Source organism: Cervus elaphus, chromosome 12, assembly GCF_910594005.1.
Source record: "Cervus elaphus chromosome 12, mCerEla1.1, whole genome shotgun sequence".
NCBI lineage: Eukaryota > Metazoa > Chordata > Mammalia > Artiodactyla > Cervidae > Cervus > Cervus elaphus.
In genome coordinates, this window is record NC_057826.1 from 47,399,401 (window position 1) to 47,426,497 (window position 27,097).

The 27,097-nt window shown below is 32.2% G+C and overlaps 1 protein-coding gene across 3 annotated transcripts in view; it reads right to left on the bottom strand.

Moving 5' to 3' along the window:
* Positions 1 to 296: 296 nt before the first annotated feature.
* The window catches only part of ZNF280D (zinc finger protein 280D), a 127,646-nt gene continuing 100,845 nt past the window's right edge, over positions 297 to 27,097 (bottom strand). For all 3 annotated transcript variants that reach the window (XM_043918919.1, XM_043918920.1, XM_043918921.1), the window contains 3 exons: positions 24,602 to 24,647; positions 5,004 to 5,059; positions 297 to 2,524 (listed from right to left, as the gene is read on the bottom strand). In XM_043918919.1, the coding sequence (XP_043774854.1) occupies positions 1,897 to 2,524; positions 5,004 to 5,059; positions 24,602 to 24,647 (730 nt within the window). In that variant the 3' untranslated portion in view covers positions 297 to 1,896. The remainder of the gene's footprint in view (positions 2,525 to 5,003; positions 5,060 to 24,601; positions 24,648 to 27,097) is intronic.

The following is a 27,097-nucleotide window of genomic DNA, read 5'->3' on the forward strand; positions in this document are numbered from 1 at the left end:
AATTACTGTATCATTTAGAGACCTAGTTTGGCACCGTGCTCCAGGCTTTTGCAGCATTAGGTGACAGGCTTGGCAATTATTTAAATCAGATTCAGAAAATGGTCCTTACATAGACTTTGTCATCTTCTTGCTCTTCGAAGGTTTATGTTACTCCAAAAATCTCTGCTATAGATTTGTTTCAACAAGGTGAAGGATGACAGTTAATAAGTCTTTCTTTCCCCACTTTTTCTTAGAAGCAGGAAATATAAAAATATTTATCCCCACCCCAAAAAATATTCAAGAAAATAAGTCAATAATCTATTTTGCCCATTTAGCCTCTTTAATTTACTGAGCAGATAGAAAACTGTATTAAATTATAATTCTCTTGAAGTAGAAGAATTTGTAAAGCAAATCTATTCTCTGTAAATATTAGCAGTTTCCCCTCTGTACTTTAAGTGTCAATTTAAAATAAATCATGCATCAATTAAAGAATACAAAATGCAATCTACCAGTAGCTTTAACATGAAATTTCCTTGGACAATATACAATTTCTAGAGTCGCCAAAGGTAATCTGACTCAAGCAGCTTTCTGAAAAATAAAATTATTCAGGGACAGATTTTTATTGCAAATATTTACTCAAAAAACTACTATATACAGCAGAATTTTAATACCCATTTAAAACATTTAACAGTGAAACAAAATTTAAGAATTCAAAGCACATTTTAAGAAGTAAAAATGTAGCATTTTAAATAAAAGTTTATTAGTACTTCAAAGCAAACTACTGTTATTCATATTATTCATTTCTGTATCTATTATTCTCTATATGATAAAAAAGAAAAACTGAAAAAGTCAATTTAGCAGCCATCTTAAGGATAAATTAGGCTAAATATCCCAAACCAATTTTTTACATCCTGCTTTAGGTCCCATTTGAAGTTTCTATTTTATAATTACAGAAAAAGTCACTTAAACATGGCTGAATTCATGCCAGTTTACTGCTTTACAAATATCTACATTAATCTGTACTTTGGTTTGGTTTCCAGACCATGTTTATGGTTCTATTTCTAAGGAAGATCATTAAAACAATATTAAAAGCATAATAGCTACAGGATTTTCAACAATGGATTTCTACTTTATACAACTAGTTCATCAAGGGATTTCTGCACAGCATACACACTGACAAAAAGCACAAATATAAATTTTTATTTTAATAATTTCACTTTCACTGAAAGTTTAATTAAGGTAAGCTTACAGCCTGGCAGGCTAACATTTGTATGGAGGTACACAGATTCAAATATTCTGTTCACATGCTTCTGGCAGTCTGGAATGTTATATTATATTCAAAATTAAGTTTATGTTCATCCAAATTCTCATTAGATCAACTAATTTAGCATTCTAAACATGCTCCATTTACTAGTATCATACTCAAAATGAAGCTCTCATTAACAACGCCAATCAGCTATTATTTTAAATAAATTATTCCCAAGAGGCATGTGGTTTCCAAATCTCTTCCTTTAAGTTAACTGAAAAGGATGTACAGGTAATAAGGACTTTTAGCTTAGGACTGATGGAAATTTCAAAAGCTTCATTAACATAACTAATATTCTAATAATCAATTCATATTGATCACCAAGCTCCATGTCCTTGAAAACTGCAAAATGAGACTCTTTCATTGCAAACTTAACTTTCATTAAATCTTACTCATGTTTTAAAAACTTCTTGGAAATTCATACCTAGTCATGCTATTAATGATGGATTGATTTAACAACCTAGGCTCAACATACAGGTAAAATATATGAATGACCTCCCTTACATTTTTCTATGTCTGCACTCTGCAACAGCACCACTGAGCTCACCTGATAACACTGTTCCAAATGGTCTTACTGTTGGTACACTAAAACTTAGAATGCCTAGTTAATTTCAACTTCTTTCTTTTTCATCTACCAGGTCTCCTGTTGTCTCTGTTGTGCTAAGGCTATTTTCTCCAGGAACGTTATCTGTTTGATCAGACACTACAGCATCAGTCTTGGCTGAAGGATCACCACTACCCTTCTGAAGAATCTCTGTGGCTTCAAACTCAAGCACTTCTGATGGAGTCAAAGGTTCCAAATGAACACTGCCTTGCTCACTAACATCAGAACTAACAGATTCATGTTCATCTCTTTTTCTCAAAAACTGATCAATACTAACATCACCAGACGTTAACCGCAAATCTTTAATATTCTTGGAAGAAAATCTAGCTTCACCAGCATTGCGATCCTCAATCTGATCACATGAAATAAGGTTTTCTGAACTTTGGCACATCTTCAACTCTGTTTCCTGACATATGTGCTCTATTTGTTTTTCCTTTTCCACTTTATCTGCATCAATAGCTGAGTCACAACCGAAGATATCCTTTGAGCCAGTTTCCTGATCTTCGAGACAGTTATCATTTTCTTTATCTGAAACAGATAGATCTTCTTCACTTTTTGTTGTTGATGAGCCTTCAAGTAAATGAACAACATCACATCCATTTTTTATTTCCTCTGAAGAAGCTTCATCTTGTTTACTGAAAAAATAAAGCTACTTATTATCTATTTCTTCATAATACAATGTATTTGAATACTTACTTTCAAAGTAAAGACATTTTCTGAAAAAGAAAAAAAGGCACACTTGCCCACCAAAAAAAGAAAAAATATCAAAGTCCCCAGTCCTTGCCATGATGTTACAATTTAGGAAGTGGCCATTTTCTTAGGCAGTAGAGTGAGGAACTCCATAGTCACATATTCAAAGGAGTCCTGGGAAGTTTATTCACTAGTTTTAGTCCTGGTTATCATTACTTTACCCGTTCATACTCTTGCTTGATTTTAGTTAAAATGTGAGTGTGCTTATTAACTCATAAGAGTACTTTAAATAAGGAATGAATTTATGCGGGAAAAATCCTATTTTCTTTTTCTTTGATTTACATGTCCTCTTAGGGTTAGCATGTTTTTCCTAAGCAAAATCAAGTAAGCATTCACAAAGATTTTACTAATTTTGTAACAGCCTAACTTAGGAAAACATTAACACATGTCTAAGAAATAAGTATAAAACATGCATACCTATATAGGTTTATGTGTATACATGTCTATGGTTACTCTTACTCTGATGTGTTAACAGAAACTATTCAGTGAATATAATTTCCTATGCTATATAGTAGAACCCTGTTGTTTATCTATTTTATATATAATAACATATATATGTTAATCCCAAACTCCTCATTTATCCTTCCTCCACCCTCTTTCTTCTTTGGTAACCATAGTTTGTTTTCAATGCCTGCAAGCCTTAGAAACAAATTTCCAAGATGATCTCAGGTCCCTTATATAGATGTAACAATGCTCATTTTACCAAAAAGAAATTTAATGATTACATTTATCTTATTTCTTACATTAATCCACCTGGAATTTAGACTTTTTTGTAATGAAGTACCTATATATCAAAGCAATGTTATCAAATAGTCATTTATTATTTACTAAATTATATTTCTAAGGCTGTTTCTCTGCTATTTATTTTGTTCTGATGTGTCTTTATAGACGATTACAGGCCAATACCATCCAGTTTTAACAATTAGAAATTAACATTGTACTTTATTATCTAATAGGTCAAATCACCTACATTCTACTACTCTTCTCCCTAAATTAGTAGTTTGAAGAAGTAAAAGATATTTGTACACAGATGCTCATTAAAACAATGTTTAAAATAGTGAATACAGAAACAACCTAATATCTAGCACAGCTATGATTTTTTTAAATTGTGGTACTAATAAATAGAAAAATATGAACCCTACTTGAAACACCACTAATTTTCAAGTCAAATCCAATTTGGATTTTCAACTAAATGCTCATTAACCATAATTTGGAAAAAATGACCTATCACATAAGTTACTAACGAATTATTTTGTATCTCAGTAAATTTTTTCTGCCAAATCTTCTAAATTGCACATTTCTCATTTTGCTATTACCGTGAATTAACTATTTTATGCATTATATTTTGTAATGACATGTTATGGGTATGTAAGAAAGGTTCTGCTGCCTTAATTCTTTGATTAATTTCAGTCATACTTTGCTCATTTTCTTGGGTCTTACAGGTCAATTACATCATCTAAAAAGTTATAATAGTTCCCTCATTTAAACTTGTAAAATTCTTATTTTTGTTCAGATCTTATTGAACTAATTATAATTTACAGAAAATGTTAAATAATATAGATGTGTCTAGTCTTTTTCCTAAGTCCTTAGTTGAATTCTGTTAACTTTTTCCATCCAAAATTCTAGGAAAAATGCTAGATAAAGAAAGGGCTAGATAATTTTCCTGGTCAAGTCTAAAAAACATCTTCAAAAGGTCTTATTCCATAATTTTCTTTTTAGAGGCAATAGATTGATTAATCTCATCAAGTTAACATGCAGACTATGGTAAAACACACAGCATAAAGACAGAAATGGGGAAAGTACTTAAGAGACAAAATCATCTTTAACTGGAATAAAGTTCTAATTAGAATGTTGGATTCTCTTTTGCTAAAAAAATAGTGAAATCTCGTGTTCTAAGTGTTCTACTCAAGAATTAAATAAAAAAAACCACACATTGAATTTTGAAACTTTTATGTTGAGATCCTACCACAGAGGTAACTTATAGCTTTTAAAAAATACTTAAAAATAAGATTTTAAAACTATTTGCAATAATTGTCACCATCTTATAACCTGTAGCATCTTGTAACTATTTTCATTTAACAGAGGCAATTACAATCCATTACCATTTTATTTACTCATACTCTAAAAAAATTAACAACTTATAAAATGTATTCCATATACTTAAAAGGCTTCAAAACTAAGGATCTGTAGTATATTTCTGTTGTATTAAAATTTCAAAATTTGATTTTAATTGAAAGTCATTATAAAAAGAACACCACATACAAAATTTAAATAGCCCTTTTCCAAATAACTGAAATAATATACAGCTCAAATATCATTTTATATACACGAATTTCAAGAGATTCAGTTTTTCCTTATATTTACCTTTCAGAATTTGATGTTTCTGTTTCTCCTTCAGCCAAATTAGATCTTGCAATTTCCTGAAATGATTAATAACATTTTTCTTTTATATTCAAAACTAAGCTTAAAGTACTACTTTTATTATATTAAACTTTCTAGAGAAAAAGAACTTAAGTGTGCTGCCTAGTATTCCAAAGAAAGAGAAAAACAATTTCTTAAAGTATGTTTTAGAATAACTCTTAAAACTAAAAACAGGATTTCAAAAATAGTTTTTTAAAAAACTTGTAAGAATTTCAGTGTACCAAAAGTTTTTGAATCAAGGATATGAAACAGTTACCCAGTTATAACAATACCTGCTTTCCTTGGATTCTTCTAAGTATGAACCATAATTGTAATTACTTGATTAGAAAACTAGTAAAGCACACCTCCAATATGAATAAGTTTCATCCACAGTATTTTATACACACATATTAAAAACAGGTAGTTAGATAAAACATTTAGGATACTATGATTTTATATTTGGAACCATGGTAACCCTTCCATTCTCAAACCAAGTAATATTAAATAATATACAAATGAAATATTTTGATTATTTCAAATGTTTTTTGGGGAGGAAAGAATACAATAAAACCTCAGTAAGAAAGAGGCCAGCTTAACAGTTTATAACAATTACAAATTATTGAGACTTTATGATGCATGAAGTAGTATATTAAGAACTTTACATTCACTGTCTCATTTAGTCTTCATTATTAGATATTATAAACTCCATTTCTACAAATGAGAATAAAGACTTCATGGGTTAAGTATCAACAGAAAACCCAAGGCAAAACCACAGTAAGTGGTGAAGTTTCAAATCTAGGTCCAACTTTTAGTCACTAGAGTGACTGATTCAAGTCTGTGAAAGTGATCATGGTGTATTAATCACATACATGTATTTCCCTGCTCTCCAAAAACACTGCTAAAATGAGGGCAAGGAAATAAAACAATTTCCACTCATAAAGACCAAGAAAGCATCAAAGCATACTAACTGCCAAAGAGATTTCAACAAATTTGTAAATGGAAAGTAGCTGGAGCAATGGAAATTAACTTCACAGTGTGGAGGAAGTGATAACTAAATATCTGAGCAGGGGAGTGCAAGGAAAAGAGAATCAATTTTCCCAGAGAAGATAAGAGATCTGGTATTTGGAGAAATTCAGTACAACAGTCAATACATAAAAGGTAAAAATAAAGCATGAATACTGCTGAGAAACCTAAATACTCTTTCCCCAACTCACACAACAGGTACCTATTCCTTCCTCTACTGCTTAGGCCAAAGGCCAAGTCTATGAACTGGAGACAGTCTATGGACTTGTGAACACCAGGAATGGCAAAGGGCAGGTATGAGGTACTGAAAGAAAACAGAAAAATTTAGTAAACGTCCATAAACTGAACAAAGTGATCCTTACTTATCTCTCTGCCTGGCTCCCACAATGCTAGCAGCCAGAGGAACCACTCATCACTCCACCATCCCCAGCTGGAATCTAGGCGATTCCTCTTTGAAGAAAATCATCAGCCTCAAAGACGTTGAGAGCATCCCCCCCAACAAGAATAAGTCACCTCAGCATCTGATTTTCCTATGTTGAAGTTTAAAAACTTGCCAAGCAGACTGAGCATGTTATATAGCACAGTAATCCATGAAGCAACCTTCACAACATAATCCATGTCAGCAGTTCTCCAAGTTGGTTCACAGACATATGGGGCCTCCAAGACACTTTTAGGAGGCATGTGAGGTTAAAATTCTTGGTACTAAGCAGTAATGAGTTAAAAAGCTGACATTTTAACACAAATCAAGGCACTGACATTGAACCAGTCACTGTTTTCTCCACTGGCATACACCAGCAGTAAAATTAATTTTACTAAACGTCAGCCCTTGAGTACATGTCTTTTTAATAGTCTGTGTAATGAAATACCAAGTATGCATAAAGTACTGCTGCTGTACACTAAAAACCTTTGGGTCTGTGATTTAGTTGCAAGATGAACCTGGCCAAATTTTTTTTCATGGAACATCATTTTTATTTTTAAAGAATGACTGTCAAACTATAAATATTTAGACCTGAGTATTCAGAAGGGATTTTCTTCAAAACTGACAAAATGAGCATGTCACATTAAACAATCAAACAGTGTTTGTTGCCAGTAATAAAATTCAAGAAAAATTTAAATCTTAGGATAACTTGTATCTACTATTCATGAGATAAATGCTAATACTAATGAATGTGATTACCTGATTTGTAATATGAAACATGGCAAAACTTGGAAGATCTATGTGACTTGTGAACCAATATAGTCTAAATGACTAATGCACAATGTTATAAAATCACATATGGATAAAAGATCCAAACAAAGTGCAAGCCGGACCGGAAGATTTTAATGAAACACAGAGTACAAAATGTTCAGTGATATGATGTCAGATTCCACATTGCAACAAAGCTTTAAGAAAACTTCCACATGTCTAATATTGATGTCATAAAAAGAATATCACAATTATCTGAGAAGATACTGGTTGAAGCTGGATATTATTCATATATTTCAATCAAAATATATCACAACAGACTGAATGCAGAAACCCATGAATCTAGTTTCCTTCTGCTTGACTAGACATTAAAGAGATAAGCAAAACTGCAGAACAATTTATTCTAAATAGATTTCTTTTTGTTTGCAAATAGTTATTTTTCAGGAAAATATTTATATATTTAAGTAACAATATTTTTTAAAATTTCCTATCTTTATTTTCTAGTACCATAAACATCAATACATTTCAGGAGTACTAGGGGGAATAGATAAATAAAACAGGAATGTACCCTGTGGCATGCTGCAACACACAGCCTGTCCCTGTACAAACACAGGGATTTTGACCATCTTTTTTGTGCTTTAATCTTCAACATGAATGAACACTCAAGGATCAGCACAGAACTGAAGACATCCTTTACATTACACAGATTAAAATAAACAAGAGAATAAAGGAAGAGGCTAGGAGACATCAGAGACTTTGCTGGAAACAAAATAAATATATATGACATATATAGTCAATATTCCTGGAGGTATGATATACTATTATATCCATTAAACAAGAACAAAAAAAACTGAAAACAACTGAAGAACAAATAAAAAACTAAAGAGCAATTCAAAATAAATATATGGCAACTAAAATAAGTAATTAAGTTTAGAAAATCTTTTTTGAAAGACCGAATGAAAAGACAAAAAGATGGAAGGCAAGATTTAAGAAAATGCCATACAATCAGAGAAGCTGATGCAGGAAGTAGCTGTCATCAACAGGAGTTCCCTCCCCCCCCCAAAAAAAAAAAGAGAGAGAGAGAACAGAGAAGAAAATAAAATTGAAAATTTACCAAAGAAAACAAGAAAATTTTCCCCAAACATAAATATCTAAGATATCAAAGGCTTATCAAATTTCTACCATAATGAAAGAAAAAAGGATGATGGATGAACATATGAAATTTCAAAACACTTGAGATAAACATTAAAGTTGCCAAAGAACAAAATAACATAAACACAAAGTGGACCAAAAATGGCATCAGACATAATGAAAACAATACTTTCAAAAATGCATAGGAAAAATGTTTTCTATGAATTCAGCCAAATCATTAATACCATTAAAATAAATACAGTTATAAATTTACACAAAGTGAAAAAAGATGCAACCTTTCTGTGGAAATTGTTAAAGGACATATTTCATCAAAATAAAGAATAAAACAATAAAAGAAGGACTCACAGTTCAGGAAACAGGACATCCAACACAACAAAGTGGCAAAGTAAAATCCTGAACAAACCAAGCATCAAGCTTAGAGAGTATAGTTTAAACTAAAGCTGATTGGAGAGAAGATCTCCAGATCCTCCAACAATTTTTTTGGATGTATGTGAACATTCTGAAAAAATGCTTCCAGACACTGGACAAACTGCAGCATTTAAAAAACAGCATTAGGTGCACAGAAGAGTAAACAAATCAGTAAAAATATAATTTTACCCCAGAAAAATAAAATGAAGTATAGGAAAGAAAATTATTGTTACACTTCCTAGCTGAGTATAGTGGTACCAAAAATTGTGATGTTGCGATCCCTTGGTGGCTCTGTGGTAAAGAATTAGCCTGCCAATGCAGGAGACACAGGTTAGATCCCTGAACTGGGAAGATGCCAGATGCTGCAGAGCAACTAAGCCCATGTGTCACAGTTATTGAGCCTGTGCTCTAGAGCCTGGGAGCTCCAACAATTGAGCCCATGCGCCGAAACCACTGTAGTCCGCATGTTCTAGAGTCTGTGCTCCATAACAAGAGAAGCCACTGCAATGAGAGGCCTGCACACTCCAGCCAGAGAGTAGCTCCCACTCTCTGCAACTAGAGAAAAGCCCACACAGCAATGAAAACCTAGCACAGTCAAAAATTTCAAAAAATTATTTAAAAAAGCTGTGTTGTTAACTATGCTGAGATCAGTGCTATGCCAAGCCATATAGTTACCAGAGACAAAATACATATAAAATTTATCATCTTAACCATTTTTAAATGTATAGTTCAGTGGTATTAAATAGCAATACATTCACATTGTTACACAACCATTACCACCATCCAACCCCTATAATTTTTTTCATCTTGTAAAACTGAAAAATCTATACCGATTGAACAATAACTCCCTATTCTCTCCTCCCCCAGACTCTGAAAACAACCACAACACTCTTGATTACTCTCAGTACCTCATATGAATAAAATCATATATCTTTTTTGTGACTGACATTTGATTAGCAAAATGTCCTCAAAGTTCATCCATATTGCAAAAATTCTCTTCCTTCAAATGGCTGAATATCCCATGGGGTGCATATTCCACATTTTTTATCCATTCATCTATTGATGGAAACTTGGTTTACTTCCATATTTTAGCTATTATGAATAATGTTGCTATGGGAATAGGGGTACAAATCTCTCTTCAACTCTTGAGGAACTGCTGAACCACATAATTTTTTGAGGAACTGCCATACTGTTTTCCATGATGGATGTACCATTTAACCTTGCCACCAACTTCCCTGATAGTTCAGTTGGTAAAGAATCTGCCTGCAATTCAGGAGACCTCGGCTCAATTCTTGGGTCTGGAAGATCTGCTGGAGAAGGGATAGGCTACCCACTCCAGTATTCTAGGGCTTCCCTTGTGGCTCAGCTGGTAAAGAATCGGCCTGCAATGCGGGAGACCTGGGTTTGATCTCTGGGTTGGGAAGATCCCCTGGAGAAGGGAAAGGCTAGCTACTCCAGGATTCTGGCCTTGGAGAATTCCATGGACTGTATAGGCCATGGACTTCCAAAGAGTCAGACATGACTGAGCAACTTTCACTCACTCACTCAAGTGCACAAGGTCTCCAATCTCTTCACATCATCATCATCATCATTTGTCTTCTGGTTCTGGAGATTTTGTGGGGTTTTTGTGTTTCTTTCTTTTAAAGTAACCAGCCTAACGGGTGTGAGGTAGTACCTCACCATAGTTTTGATTTGTATTTATCTAATAATTAGTGACACTGCACATCTTTTTATGTGTTTACTGGCCATTGATAAACCTTCTTTGAAAAAAATGTCTGTTCAAGTCCTTAATGCATTTTTTAATTGGGTGTTTTTTGTAGTTACTGTAGTTTATGAATTCTCTATATATTCTGGATATTAATCCCTCATCAGATATATGATTTGCAAATATTTCCTCGCATTCTATGGGTTGCCTTTTTATTCTCCAGATAGAATATGTGATGCACAAAATTTTTAATTTGTACAATTTTTTTCATTACCTGTGCCTTTGGTGTTCAGTTCAGTTCAGTCACTCAGTAGTGTCTGACTCTTTGCGACTCCACGAACCACAGCACGCCAGGCCTCCCTGTCCATCACCAACTCCCAGAGTCCACCCAAACCCATGTCCATTGAGTCAGTGATGCATCCAGCCATCTCATCCTCTGTTGTCCCCTTCTCCTCCTGCCCTCAATCTTTCCAAGCATCAGGGTCTTTTCCAATGAGTCAGCTCTTCACATCAGGTGGCCAAAGTATTGGAGTTTCAGCTTCAACATTAGTCCTTCCAATGAACACCCAGGACTGATCTCCTTTAGGATGGACTGGTTGGATCTCCTTGCAGTCCAACGGACTCTCAAGAGTCTTCTCCAACACCACAGTTCAAAAGCATCAATTCTTCAGCGCTCAGATTTCTTTATAACCACAGCCTTGTGTAACTCAATGAAACTAAGCCATGCCATGTGGGGCCACCCAAGACGGCCAGGTCATGGTGGAGAGGTCTGACAGAATGTGGTCCACTGGAGAAGGGAATGGCAAATCACTTCAGCATTCCTGCCTTGAGAACCCCATGAACAGTGTGAAAAGGCCTTTGGTGTAATAACCAAAAACTCACTGCCAATTTCAACATCACGAAGCTTTTGTCCTTTGTTTTATTCTAAGAGTTTTAGCATTTTAGGTATTACACTTAAGCCCCTCATCAATTTTGAGTTAATGTTTGTATACAGTGTTTGTGTATAGTGCTGGGTAAAAGTCCAGCATAATTCTTTGCATGTGGATATCCAGTTTTGCCAGCATCATTTATTAAACAGACTGTCCTTTCATCATTGGTCTTAGCATCCTTGTAAAAATCATTTGACCCTATATATAAAGGTTTATTTCGAGGCTTTCTATTCTATTCCACTGGTCTATGGGTCTGTCTTAATACCACACTGTTTCGTTTACTGTAGCTTCATTGTAAATTTTAAAATCAGGATGTTTGACTGCTGTGTTTTTCTTTTTCAAAGTTGTTTTGGCTATTTGAAGTTCCTTGAGTTTCCATATATATTTTAGGATGAGTTTTTCTATTCCTGCAAAAAAAAATCTTCGGGATTTTTGTAAGGATTGCAATAAATCTGTAGCTTGCTATGAGTCGTACTAGTGTTTTAACAATATTAAGTCTTTCAATTCATGAACATGGGTTGTCTTTCCATTTATGTCTTCTCTAATTTCTTTCAGGAAGGTTTTATAGTTTCTTTGTAGAAGTCTTTTACCTCTTTGATAAGTTAATTCCTAAGTACTTTATTTTTTTATGCTAGTGCAAGTTATTTTGTAATTTCCTTTTCAGATTGTTCATTTCTTGTGTATAGAAATACAATCTATTTTTGTGTGTCGACTCTGTATCCTACTATTTGGCTGAATTAACTTTAGTTCTAACATGGTTTTTGTGTGGAATCTTTAGGGTTTTTAATATATATAAAATGATACCATCTGCCAACAAAGATAATTTTACTTCTTTTCCAGTTTGGATGCTTTTTCTTTCTTTTTCTTGACTAACTGCTCTGCCTAAAACTCCCAGTACTATGTTGGAAAGAAGTAGTGAAAGTGGGCATCTTGCCTTCTTCTTGATCTTAAGAATTAAATCTTTTAGTCTTTTACCATTGAGTATGATGTTTGCTGTGGGGTTTTTCTTATATGGCTTTATTATGTTGTGGTAGTTTCCTTCTATTCCTAGGCTGCTGAGCATTTTAATTATTCAAGTGTGTTGAATTTTGTCAAACACAATTTCTGCATCAATTGAGGTGATAATGTGGCTTTTGTTGCTTTCTTTCATTGATTTGGCTTATTACATTGATCATATTCATATATTGAACCACTCCTGCATTTCAGTAATGAATCCCGTTTATGGTATATAATCCTTTTAATATGTGGCTAAATTGTTTACTAGAATTTTGTTGAGGATATTTGCATCAATGTTCATAAGGAATTTGGTCTATAGTTTTCTTTCTTGTAGTGTCTTTTCTGGCTTTGGTATCAGGGTAATGCTGGCCTCTTAGAATGAGTTTAGAACTATTTCTTCCATTTCAATCCTTGGAAAAGTGTAAAAGAAGTGTTAGTTGTTATTTAGATGTTTTTTAGAATTCACTAAAGAAGTTGTCAGGTCAAGAGGTTTTCTTTGTTAGATTTTTGCTTACTGATTCACTCTCACTAGTTATGTGTCTATTCAGGTTTTCTATTTCTTTATGATTTAGTCCTGCTGTTTCAGGTGAGTTTCAGGTGACTTGTCCATTTCATGTAGGTTATCCAATTCACTAGCATACAGTTCACAGTACTCTCTTATGATCATTTTTGTTTCTATAGAAACAGTTCCACTGTCTCAACTTTCATTTCTGATTTTAGTAATTTAAATCTTCCCTCTTTTTAAGTATTTCTGGCTAAAGGTTTCTCAGTTTCATTGGTCTTTGCAATAAGCCAATTTTTCTCTATTGCTTTTCTATTCTCTATTTCATTTGTTTCTACACTAATCTTATTTCTTTCCTTCTGCTAGCTCTAGGTTTAGTTTGCCTTTTCCTTTTTCTAGTTCCTTAAGTTGGACAGTTAGGTTGTTGCTTTGAGATCTCTCATTTTTTAATGTAAGGATTTACAGCCATATATTTCCCCTTTAGTATCATGTCCACTGAATTTTAAGTTTTGGTATGTTGTGATTTCGCTTGCATTCTTAGATCTAAGTATTTTCTAACTTCCCTTGTGATTTCTTCTTTAATCCACTGGTTGTTTTAAAGTGTGTTAATTTCTATGACCTGATGAATTTTTCATTTTTCCTTTTATTATTGATCCCTGATATTGTCCTGATGTGATCAGAGAAGATACTTTGTATGACATCTATATTTTAAAATTCACTGATGCTTAATTTGAGGCTTACTATATGGTCTATCCTGGAAAATGTCCCATGTGCACTTGACAAGAAAGTGTATTCTGTCATTGCTGGGTACAGTGTTTTGTGTATGTATGCAAAATCTAACAGGTTTATTAATAAACTTCCTAGTTCCCTACTTATGTCTGATTATTCTATCAATTATTGGAAGTAGGTTATTGAAGTCTCCAACTATGACTGCAGAATAGTCTATTTCTCCCTTCAACTCTATGAATTTTTGCCTCATATAAATTGATGGTCTGTTATTAGGTGTGTAAATATTCATAACTGTTATATCTTCTTGCAGTACTAAACTTTTTATTAATATATAATGTCTTTCCTTTTCTCTTACAAGTTTTGATTGAAAGTCTATTTTAATAGTCTGCTATTAGTAAAGCCATCCATGCTCTTTTGGTTACTATTTGCACGGACTATTTTTCATTCTTTCACTTTACCTTCTGTCTTTGAATTTCAAGTGAGTCTCCTGTGAACAGCATGTAGTTGGATCATGTGTTTTTATTCATTCCGCCAACCTCATCTTCTGATTGGGGAGTTTAATTAAATTACATTTAGATTAATTATTGATAAGGAGGGACTTATCTGTCATTGTGCTATTTGTTTTCTATATATCTTACAACTTGTTTGGCTCTCATTTCCTGCATTACTGACCTCTTTTCTGTTTAACTGATTTTCTGTAGTGAAATGTTTAAGTTCTTTTCTCATTTCCCCTTGTATATATTTTACAGCTGTTTTCTTTGTGGTTACTTTGAGGATTATGTTTAACATCCTGAAGTTATAACTCGCCAACACTAATTTATACCAGCTAACTTCAATAAGATATCAATACAAAAACTCTTGTTCCTTTATAGTTCCATGCCCATTCCTTTTGTCAATGTCACAAAATTACAACTTTATTCATTATATACCTAGATATAAACTAAATGCATTAGTACCCTAACTTATGTAGGAAACAAAATCTGGAGTTGCAGACCAGAATTAGAGAAATATTTGGTTTTACACTAATTGTTTTTATTAAATTCATTCATCTCTTAACCCACATAAGAAAACAAAAAATATTAGGTACAACTACAAATCACTGTCATAGTTTTAAAATTGCCCATGCACTTACCTTTATTGAAATACTTATTTTGCTACAGAGCTTTGAGTTTCATGTACTGCCCTTTTGTCTCACCATGAAGAATTCCCTGAGCACTTCTGGTAGGGCAGATCTAGCGGTCAAGAACCCTCTTAGTTTTATGTGAGAATGTCTTAATTTCTAACTTCTGAGGGATAGTATTGTGGGATATAGAATTCTTGATAGAGTTTTTTTTCTTTGTAGTGCTTCGAATATATCAACCCGCTGCCTGTTGACTTCCAACATTCCTGATTAGAAGTCTGTAGATAATATTATTAAGAATTCCTTGTATGTGATGATTCACTTCTCTTTCTTGCTTTCAAGATTCTTGCTTTACCTTTCGGAAGTTTAATTATAATATGTCTCAGTGTGGGTCTCTCTGAATTCACCTTACTTGGAATTATTTGTGTTTCCTGAATGGTTATATTCATGTGTTTCATCAAATTGGGAAGTCTGCAATTTCTTTTTCTTCAAATAATCTCTCTGCCCCTTTCTCTCTCTTTTCCTTCTGAGACTCTCATCATGTGCACGTTCGTCTGCTCCATGGTGGCATACAACTCCCTTAAGCTCTGGTCACTTTTCTCCAAGCTGTTTCCTTTCTGTTCCTCAAACTCAACAACTTTTATTGTTTTAACTTCAAGTTTGTTGATTCTTCTCTTCTCAAATCTGCCTTTGAATCCTCTAGTAAATTTTTCAACTTCAGTTATTGCACTTTTCATCTCCAGAATTTCTTTTTAGGTTTTCTATCCCTTTACTTATATTTCCATTTTGTTCACATACTATTTTCTTGACTTTCACCACACCTTTCTTTTGTTCTCTGGGCATCTTTATGACAGTTGTTTTAAAGTCTTTGTCTAGTATATCTGTCACATGTCTTTTTCAGAAGTTTCTGTTGAATTTTTTCTCTTGAATTGGCCATTCTTGCTTTTTCTTTGTACACCTTGTGATTACTTCTTGAACACTGGAGTGTTGAACTCTGAAAATCAGATTCTCCCCCTAGCCCAGCATTTTCTGGTTTTACTTTAAAAATTTTTATTGTTGTAGGCTATCTCTGTTCCCAAATCAGCCTGAGGTGTAAACTTGAGGTCTTCTCATGTCTTTTCTGAGCCTTTCCCTTGGCATATACAATCACTTTCTAATTTTACCTACATATACAGTTGATTTTGAATGTCCTAGTCACATTATTGACTAGGACAATAATGTGTTAGGATAATCCCCAAACACATTATTGACCAGGGGATTTTTGCAGAAACTAATGCCAGTGGCTGGCAATTTGTTCTGTAAGTGAATGTTGAAACACTTTGGTCAATAAGGTTCAGGTAATAAAAGATGCATTAATATGTCACTGTTCAGTAAGTTGTTAATATCTGGCTCCTCAAAGGGGGAAAAGAGAAAAATGAAGGAAGAAAAAGGGTTGTGCACTTAAATCCCTTGGAAGTCACTTCAGCTGGAGGGTAAGGTGCTTTCAAGAAAGGGAGGAGGTGCAGCAATACTGAGCCCACTTCCTCGTCTTCAAAACTCAGTGTTAAGAAGCAGCAATCAATGATAACAGCACAGATTCCCAGTATCTGGAGAACAAGGTCTTTTTTGCCCACTCTGGCTCCAATAAGTTGTGTGCAAGCTGCTGGAGGAACATGGGCACATTTGCCTGCCATATGGTTGCTACAGTGTTAAGTGCTTAAATTGTGGAAGTTAACTGAAATTCACTCTCCAAGTCTTCTCCTGAAAGTTACAAGCCTTCAACAGACTTAAGAATTTCAAAAAAGTTATATCAGAGGGATTCAGCCTGTGCAATTGCTGTCTAAGTGGGAAGCCAGATTCCTGGTGCTTCCTACTGTGCCATCTTCTCAGAATCCTCCTCTCTGTATAGTTTAAAAGTTTTTCCCCACAGAACACTCATGTAGTTGAAAAGTGTTGAAAACTTGAAAAGTAGGTATATTAAACTCAAATAGTAGTTTAAGTTTAAACATTTTATTTCAACAAAAACCAGAATTTGTTACTATTTTGCTTTAGTGGTTTTAGTGGAAGCAAGCACATCAATAATATTTTCAAAATCTAATTTTTTCTTATCTTATTTTCAAATAAGTAAACTGTCATATCTGGCAATTTCTCTTGATCAAATGAGAATTTTAAATAATTTAAAATTAGCTTACTAAAACTTCTTTTTACCATGACTGTGGCGTTGTTTTAAAATCTGGGTATCACTTTGTTAATCAGTTTTAGGAGACACAAATATAGTGCTTATATTGTATGTTGCTTTAAACTACTTCATATGAAATTTCTATAGAACTTAAATTGTCAAAATATTTAAGAACTGAGTCAGCAGCTGCTTTTTGTAAATCAGATGTAATTTATAGAGAATAACTTTGGTCCAGTTTAAAAGCTCAAAATCTGAAGACATTTCATTTAATTTTTCATATATCTATTTCAAATATGAAGTTAGGGCATTTATAACCTGAATGTCTACTTGATAAGCACTTTTCCCATAATTATCAATATTCTTATTTAGTGACTCATACATTGCCAATTTCTTTTTCATTTATTTTAAAATTCAGGGAGAATATTCATATCTCTTGCTCAAGTTTTACATTCACTAGATACACTTTCAACATTACTTTCTCTCATTTGTGGAAAGCAAAAGAACAGGATTTTTACAAAGCATGGAGCTTTATATACGGTCATGTTTTCTAACTGTAAAACTTTATTAAACTTTTGCCACGTTGTTCAAAATATCATCCCACATAGATAATTTTTGTAAAAATCTGTAATGTATTTATACCAAGATGTTTTTGATCTCAACATAAAGTATTTTGACATTTGAAATTATTTCTTCTCATATCTGATAAATGTCTGTAATTTGTGTGTAAAGAATCAAGTATCTTGCTTGAATTTAATCTTGATGCCAATCAGGGATCTGTATGTGATTTTAGTATTGTTTTCAGAATTGACAAGAATATTTCATCTGCTCGCTATATTACCCTACTCCTAAAATATATATCCTTTGTATAATACTAAAAAAAAGATGATCACATTTGAATTTACAGATGTATAATTTTTTATATTAAATTATGATTATGAGTTGAGAAAGGCACAAATCTGGCATAATTATTTAGGGAGAGAAATACTGGCTTATATACACTTGTATACATCTGCCATATCTACTCCATTATCATAACCCGGCCATGACAATTTTTTTTATATAGAAATATCCCTTTCTACCTTATCAAAATGTGATAATCCAGACCATGTCTAGTTTATTTTTAATAATAGCTTTATTGAGGTATAATTATCCAACTTGTTTTATTTCAATTAAGTTGAGACTTTCTTCTCTTGCAATGATATCATTCTTAATGTAAATATACCTAGTAATCAAAAACATTCACTCATGATGTACTATATCTGGTTTATAATGAAAAAGTAAAAAGAACTGTTTTGCTTCTTTCATTCTCCATAGTATTTCCAACAACATGATTTCCTAGTAACACTATAAGTGTTTTGAACTTTACTACACAAATGAAACACAGAATATTTTTAATGATAAGCTATATGATTTTAATGCTCTTAATTCAGCTGAATTTAGAGTATTCCAGGATCTGAACTTCCAATAATTTCTTGTGATCCTTTGAGAGAAATTTCTTCTGTACAAAACATACATGTGTAAAGTCACTCATATATTTTATCACATTCTATAAAGCATCACCTATTAAACTATCAATTTGGATACACATTAAAAAAATGTCCATTTAAAAAAGCATCATGATGAAATATGAAATTTTCATCATCACAAATTCTGTTCAAATTTCAAACTTTTGAAACCATTTTTTGAGTTACAAATATTTAATTCCATTGCATTTTTGCAAAAAGAATGCACAGGAAAAAAACTAAAGACAAGGATTCTCTGGAATAAATAATCCAATCACAATTAATTAACTCACCACTAGACTACTTTTAAAAGACTCAGCTTTAGAAAATCTGTGCCCACCAGGTAAAAGACATACTCTAAAATTTGCTTTTTGTTCTTGGATGGGCCTATGCTCTATTAAAATCATTTTACTGTATTAGAAATAGGTGGCTGCAATGAATTATAATTTTAATTCAAATGGCATTTTCTTATTTTATTGTACATGCTTATATTTACTAGCTTCTGAAATTTCTAACATTTCATTTTCTTGTCTTTTTCACACAATTAAAAGAAATTTCTTAACTCTAAATTTCACAGTAATTCTATTCTAATAGTGTCAACATTAGATTTCATTTTAAGTAGCTGAAATTTTTTTTATACCAAACCTGTTACTCTCCCCTATAATTCTGGTTAATCTTTACATTTACACGCATTTTTCTTCTTTTTTTTATATTTATTTATTCACGTATTTGGTTGCATTGGGTCTTAGTTGTGGCACATGGGCTTAGTCACTTCACGGCATGTGGAATCTTCCTGCACTAGGGATTGAACCCATGTCCTTGCATTGCCAAGCAGATTCTTAACCCCTGGGCCACAGGGAAATCCCCATTTTTCTTCTTCTAAACAATGGACCACTTGAGTTTTTAGATGTTATATTTATTTTTAAGAATTTTAGTATAAATTTTAAATACACTTATTTTTTAATACATTCAGTATTAATTATTTAATATTGAATATTAAGTTATGATATTTAACAAACTGGTCTACATAAATGTTTGCATGAAAAATACAAGAATCAATTACTAGAAACAACAGAAAACTACATACCAGATTTCCAGACCAATGTGGTGGAAAAAAGTAGTGAAAAATACTTTTTATGTAAACAAGTGAGTAACAGTAAATTATCACTGTTTTCAGTGAAGAAAGTATAAAGTTTCCTGATAGAAAATACTTTTTCAGAAAATTTTCACATTTCATCAAATCAATCTTATTCATGAAAGGTCAAATATATTAATAAATAACATCGGTATTACTTACCTTAGTGCTCTTAATAATGTTATAAAAAAATCACATAAACATAGCTTTGTAATTAATAGTAACTTTTCCTTTTACTTAGCAGTAACATGAAGTTACAAGCAATGAAAATGTGTCACCTTCCCTCATGACTGAACAAGAACCATAAAAAAAAACAGAAGTGAGACCTTGTTGTGTTTGTGTTCCCTATGTGCATGACTTTCAGGATCACAGAAGGGCAGTGCTGGATGCTGTCTTTAATTACAGCTTTGAAATTATGCTCATCATGGATTACTTCGCATTAATTTTTATTCTTAAAAATAGAAATGAAAATGTTTATCTGATTATTGAATTTTTTGAAGCCCCCTTAAATTTTTTGCTAGAGTTGAGGCCTTACTTGCCTCACTCTAATTCTGGCCCTGGCTGGGATGCTGGGGTTAGGAGGAAAGAGGAAAGTAGGGATGGTGGTCTAGAGAAGTAAATCCTTAACTACTATTAACAATCAGTCATAGTTCAAAAAAAGACAAATCAAAATATGATTATATTATTAATAAATAAAAATATAATAAATAAGAGATCAAATAGCTGAAAGAGTTGAAAATGGCTGCCTCTAAAGACCTGAATGGAAAAGGGTGAAGGAGATGAGTCACTACTTTTATGATAAACTATCCACACAAATTTTCAACTTTTAATTTGATAAAGATAAAACATGATTTTACAAAGTCTGAAACTCTCATGTCTGAAAACCTTACAAAGTCAAGAAGAAAAAAAAAAGAACCAAAACATAACAAGAAAGAAAAACAAAGACCTTAGAAATTCTTTATGGATATCCCCAAGCAGCCTTAAAGGAACAGACTAGAGTTAATTTGTCATTTCATTAATGAAATAACAGGGAACTCCTATTTTTATGTGTATGCTTGAATTGAGAAAAAAAATATTTTTAAAAAAGAGAGAAATACTTTTTTGTGTGAACCTACCACAGCTGATATGCTTAAAATATTGGATTATAATTTTTTCATGTCTAATTGTCCTAGAAGATTCTGACCACCTTGGGGACAGGGAAATAATTTTATTAATCTTTGCCACCAATACAAATTCCTAGAACTTGCTATCAAGTGTTCCCTAATAGCCAAGGAAGGAAGCAAGGAAAGAGAAAGGCATCTGTACCTACCTTCTCTCTCTTAGTCTTTACTTGGTTATAATGGAACTAAACTAACTCTAAGGCTACAGGGGAAGGGTTATGGTATACATACAGTGAGGATATTAAAGCAGTAAAATGTTGCAATGTATACAGAGCAGCAGAACAGAGGCTGTTTTAGAAAACCACTATATAATATGAATTCCCATATACAGTCTATATACTATGAAAGGAATTAATTTTGATGGAGAAAATGTAAAACTATACAAACTAAAATATGACAACAGGAAAATATTATTGAGGTATAACACTGATTCCACTACAATGTATCAGATCAAAACCTTGAAGATTGATTCAAGCTATCCACCATATTACATGTGTATTTAAATGCCTGGGTCTATTAAGGGACTATCCACAGCACATATATGCTTGAAAGAAGTACCCAGACCAAAACTGTAATATGTAGCCTTCCATGTAATATGGCTTCCTTTAACTCTGCTTACAGCCTGCTAAATTTTTAGCATAAGCTTTTTTGCTTTTAATGAAAAAAAATAAACTTCAGGAAGCTGGTTGATGTATGAAAAGGTTGGTTTTACTTGACACAGATTCAACAGGGCAATCAAAGGAAAGTAAGAGTCTGATGTGTTTATTCAACTATGAATACATCAGGAAAAAGTCAATGGATGATGTTAGAAATGATGAATTCATAGGTTTTCTTTATGGCCATGCCTTTACATATTTGGAAAAAAGAGAGGCAAACCCTGTTGTCCCCAGGGCATCGGGGCCAACTGTGGCTGGGTGACAGAAGAAAACATTTCTATTCTACAGAGCCACTTGAAAACCTCAGAACAACAGAGAACATCACACCAACCACTAACACCCACCACTAGCATGAAAAGAAAATGAAAGTGTTAGCCTCTCAGTCATATCTGACTCTTTGCAACTCCATGGACTGTAGCCTGCCAGGCTCTTCGGTCTGTAGAATTCTCTAGGCAAGAATACTGGAGTGGGTTGCCATTCCCTTCTCCAGGGGATCTTCCCAACCCGGAGACTGAACCCACATCTCCTGCATTGCAGACAGATTCATTACCATCTGAGTCACCAAGGAAGCTGACTAAGATAGCAAACATCAAATAATTAGCAACAGCAGTACTGTTGGAAGAAAGGCAAGAGTGCAAAGAGAGAGAAAGAAAATCTCCATGGCTCAATCTCACAAAAAAAAAAAAAAAAAAAAGACTAAAGCTGAGTGTGGAGCAAGGATACTGAGAAAAAAAAAAACAACCTCCAGTAACATAACTTCCACATTAAGCACAAGGAAATACTATAGGAATTGAACTTGATAGTATATGAAGGGTAGCCGTAGAGATTAAAAAAAAAAACCCAAGTCAACACACTACTAGGTGGACCAAATCTCTCACTAACGGCCTAAGATGAGAAAAGGCATGCCCATTTTCAGATACTATTTATCTTAGTCCAACACATAATGCCTTGCTTTCAACCACACATACACAGAAAATGCAAGGGGGAAAAAACTGTACTGTCAAAAGATAAAACATACAGCAGAACCAGACTTAGATATAACCCAGCTACTGGAACTTCTAGAAAGAAAATTTTAAATTATTATGATTACTATGTTATATGCTTTGGTAGAAAAAGAGGATAATACACATGATCAGATGGAAACTTTATCAAAAAATCAGACACTATAATAACCAACGCAAATGCTAGGGAAAATAACCCAAGCAAATCACAATGACAGAAATGAAATGCAAAAATTTTTTGATGGGTTCATCAATAGACCTTACACAATAAAAAAAAAAAAAATGAATCAGTAAACAGGTCAATAAATAAAAATTACCCAAACTGAAACACTAAAAGAAAAAAAAAAAAGAGTATGGGGGAAGGTGAGGTGGGGAGACTAGAACAGGGCATCTAAGAACAGGAATTAACATCAAATGGTGTAACATGTGTGAAATTGAAACACCAGAAGTAGAAGATAAAGGACAGGGCAGAGAGTACCAATCAGGATGAATGTCAAAAATAAATATATAAATAGATAAACATATAAACAAACAAATGAACAAACCAGACTTAAGACACATCATGTTCAAACTGATAAGAACTAAAGACAAAGACAAAACCTTGAGGGTAACCAAAGAAAATCATACTTACATACCCGTATAGAAACAGAGACAAAAACTATAATAAGACATCTCATCAGAAAATATGCAAACCAACAGACAATAAAATGATGTCTTTAAACTGCTGAAAGAAAACAGTAAATCCAGAATTCTATACTCACCAAAAATTTATTTTCAAAAATGAAAAACAAAAGATTTTTTTGAAGGAAAAAAGCATGTAATAAATAATTACCAGTAGATCTGCAACATGAGACATTTCAAATGAAGTTGTTTAGGCAAAAGGAATGTGACACCAGACAGAAACCAATAACTACATAAAGAAAGAGCAAGCACTAGAAATGGTAAAAACAAAGGTGAATACAAAAATTGTTTAAGTATTTAATTGCTTTAAAAAAGACTATTTTAACAAAAACAGTAACACTATATTCTGTCTGCAACCTGATTAAAAGTATAATATATGATAACATTAGAAACAAGAAGAGCACACAAAATATCAACATCAAGAATAAAAGAGAGGATTATCATTGTAGACCCCACAGACATCAAAATAAGGGACTACTACAAACATTTGTATATATATAAATTCATAATAGATAAAATGTACAAATTCCTCAAAAACAGAAATACCAAAATAAACCAGTAACCAAAAATCATATATCCAGTAAAGACATTTATTTGTAGCTAAAAAATCTGTCACACAAAAGAAAACTTTCTGTAAAAGACAGTCACTTGGGATAAGGCTGGTACTGCCTAGGTTTCACTTATTTACTCTACAGCATAGAAATGCTACTCAAAAAATAAATGCTGAACCTACCTTGCTTCATTTTTAGTCAGAGACAAGCTATATTATACAATATTTTAAGAGCTGACATCAAGAAAGCAACTACAAAAGCAAAATTATTTCTACACTCATACATTAGACCGCCCAGTTTTGTTGTTTAGTTTTTAATCATGTCCCATTCTTTTGTGACCCCATGAGCTGTAGCCCAGCCAGTCTCTTCTGTCCATGGCATTTCCCAGGCAAGAGCACCAGCATGGGTTGCCATTTCCTTGACAGGGAATTGTCCCAACCCAGAGATGGAACCTATGTCTCCTGCAGTGCAGGTGGATTCTTTACCACTGAGCCACCAGAGAAGCCCAGACTGCCCAGTAAAAACTGTATATGATAACTCTGAGTGTTATATTCAGATTGCCTGTTTAAGATAGCTAAAATGTATTCAAAATATTTCTATATTAAAAATTATTTAAATCTTCTTCAGAAAATAGAATTTCCTAAAAAGATTAATTTTCCAACCTGTCAGATGTGCGATACTTTAATGATTTCAAAATTTTTAAGTCATAAAATTATCTCCATTACTTACTAATTGAAATAAATAACAAGCATGTGAAATGTAATAATGTCTTTGTCAAAATAATAATTTATAATTTTACTGAGTTAAATTTTTGTATTAATGAAAACAAAAATCTCAATTTTCTCTTTTTGATAACATGACATAATTCCTAGAGATGTACACACACTGAATTGAAGTTTTAAAAATCACACCAACAATACTTTCAATTGTATAAATCTTTAAGAGGTAGGAAATACAACATAATTTACCTCAGACATAGGTTCTTGTTCCTTTGTGGGAGCTTCATTTTTTAATCTTGAAAACAAAATAAGTATTGAGTATTTAATTTTATGTTTACAATATAGAAACAAGAAACAGATTTTTTTGCATGCTTAAAATAATTTAAATGTAGATTCATATTAATGTACATTTATACTATAACAGTAAATTACCTCTATAATAAATACTTTAAGGGAAAAATAAAATGCACAAGAATAAATAGTAGATTCAATATATGTTCTAAATAAATGAATACAGATAAATATTTCCTTTTTAAAAATAAGAGCACTTAAGAAATGTTCTCCATGTTAAGTACAAATTTTAAAAAAGATATAAGACATATAACACATTAGCTATGTGACAAAAAGACACTACTCTTTAAAAAATGAAAGCAAGTTTATATGTCTTATATAACATGCATCAGTATTTACTACTAAAGGACTCAAAAAGTGAGAGAAAATAAATATTTTATCTATTATAAAGTTCAAAATACTAATGTCATTTCAATATATGTTACAACTAACTTAATTTAGAGGTGGTAAAATTACAGAAATAATTTAGAATTTTGAAGGATTTATTCTCTTAAAAACTCATAAGCGTAGCTCAAATATTAAACATAAATTTGTAAACTTTTATTTCTAAAAAAATACTAACTATAACATTACAATATTAATAAAGGCATATGTCATCTACAAAAATCTTTTTTAAAATATCAATTTAACATAAAAACTATCTTTTCCAAAGGATCTTTGTTTTAAATTGCTGATAACCAAATATTTGGTGATATAATATACTGAACAATTTTAATCTGAATATGTAGAATGTCCACCTGATCAGAAATGCTATTAATAAACAGTTAAGTGATTCATAACTTAATGAAGGCTTAAACTATACTTAAGGATTAACATATTCAACATAAGCAACAACTTTACTGACTTAAATTTCATGGACAAAAATGAAGACATCTAGTAGGACAGACATCATCAACCATCCTAAAAGCTAATCCCATAGTTATTTAATGAAATATGGAGTTGGCAAACACCCCTCCTTGTCCATTCTCCAAGGGCACATTAAAAAAACTAGGTTTATAGATGTTACTATTTTTCTAGATATTAATAACAATGTAAAATTACTTAAGCACATTTTAGTTATTACATGAAGATGCAAATAATTTAAAATAGGACAAGTCCTTTTAGTTGAAATACTATATTGGCAGTATTTGCAGTAATTTTCAACTAATTCTGATAAAAAAATCTAAATGAATAAAATTTGCACAAAAAATTGACAAAATACCTAAAAGTCTATCATTTCTTGGGTTAAAGGTTTTGTAATTCTCTCAGGTATTTAATTGTGAACAAGAGTATTCATACAGGTGAAATAATATCAAGTGTACGGTACATCATTGCTTTAATAATATATATAGGGAAAATAATTGTTTTAAAAATAACAAGCTGAAGTTGTAAGAAAACATAAAAAGTTTTGGTTTCTGTTGGAAGAAATAAAAAGTAGATATTAGCTGATTTTTTATTTCTTAATATTTAATAATTTTAAACTCAGTTTGAAAAGTTGTTACTAAGTTATATATAACTATTGGTTATAAAATAAGTTTAAAAATATTTCATAAAAGAATTCTTCTTTTCAGCTTATTACTGGAAATGTTATCAAAGACTGATCTCAAATTCTTACAAAAGAAACATTACCATGCTAATCATTTTCACATATAGCTATTCTAATAAATTGATTTTATGCAGCAATTAAAATGAAAGCTATTAAGCATGTGTTACTATTATTATTGGTATTTCAATTGGGGAAACTGAATTTTCTTAATACCTCTGCAAAGGAGGTTGGTAACAGGTTTTTATTACTCTTCATTTTACTGGCTAAGAAACTGGTAGATGAGAATAAAATAATTATTGAAATAACTAGCAATAAGAGGTTTATGTTCCCAATCTTGTTTTGTGGCTTTAACCATACTGGTATTCTGTTTAAGGGACAGAATTGTAATAACCAGTGAAAATATTAGAAAAACAAATCTAAAAAATTAGAAAAAGCACACTACATAAAATTTCATTGAGTTACAAAATTCATCATTAAAATGTACACCCCAATATTGTAACTACAAAAGCATACTCGAGATCAACAAATTTTTAAACAACTACTAATACATCACTAACATTTTGAAAAGAAAAAATGTTCTTACCTTTAATCTTACTCATTAAAGATGCCTGCTGAAATAGTCATCATTGAGATATTCAATTGCTTGGTAGAAGACAGTGAAATTTGCTAAGCTCAAAGTTCTGAGCTAATGACCTGCCATTAGATAATTATACTTTTCACCTGTGAATTCTGCAATATTTTTAAATAAATTTTGCATAGCACTCAAAACAAATACTATTTAAGATTCCAATGTTAAGGGAACAGAAGGACTGACTGGTCATCATGAATTTCAACAACTACCACTAGAGATCAAGATTGCAAATAATTTT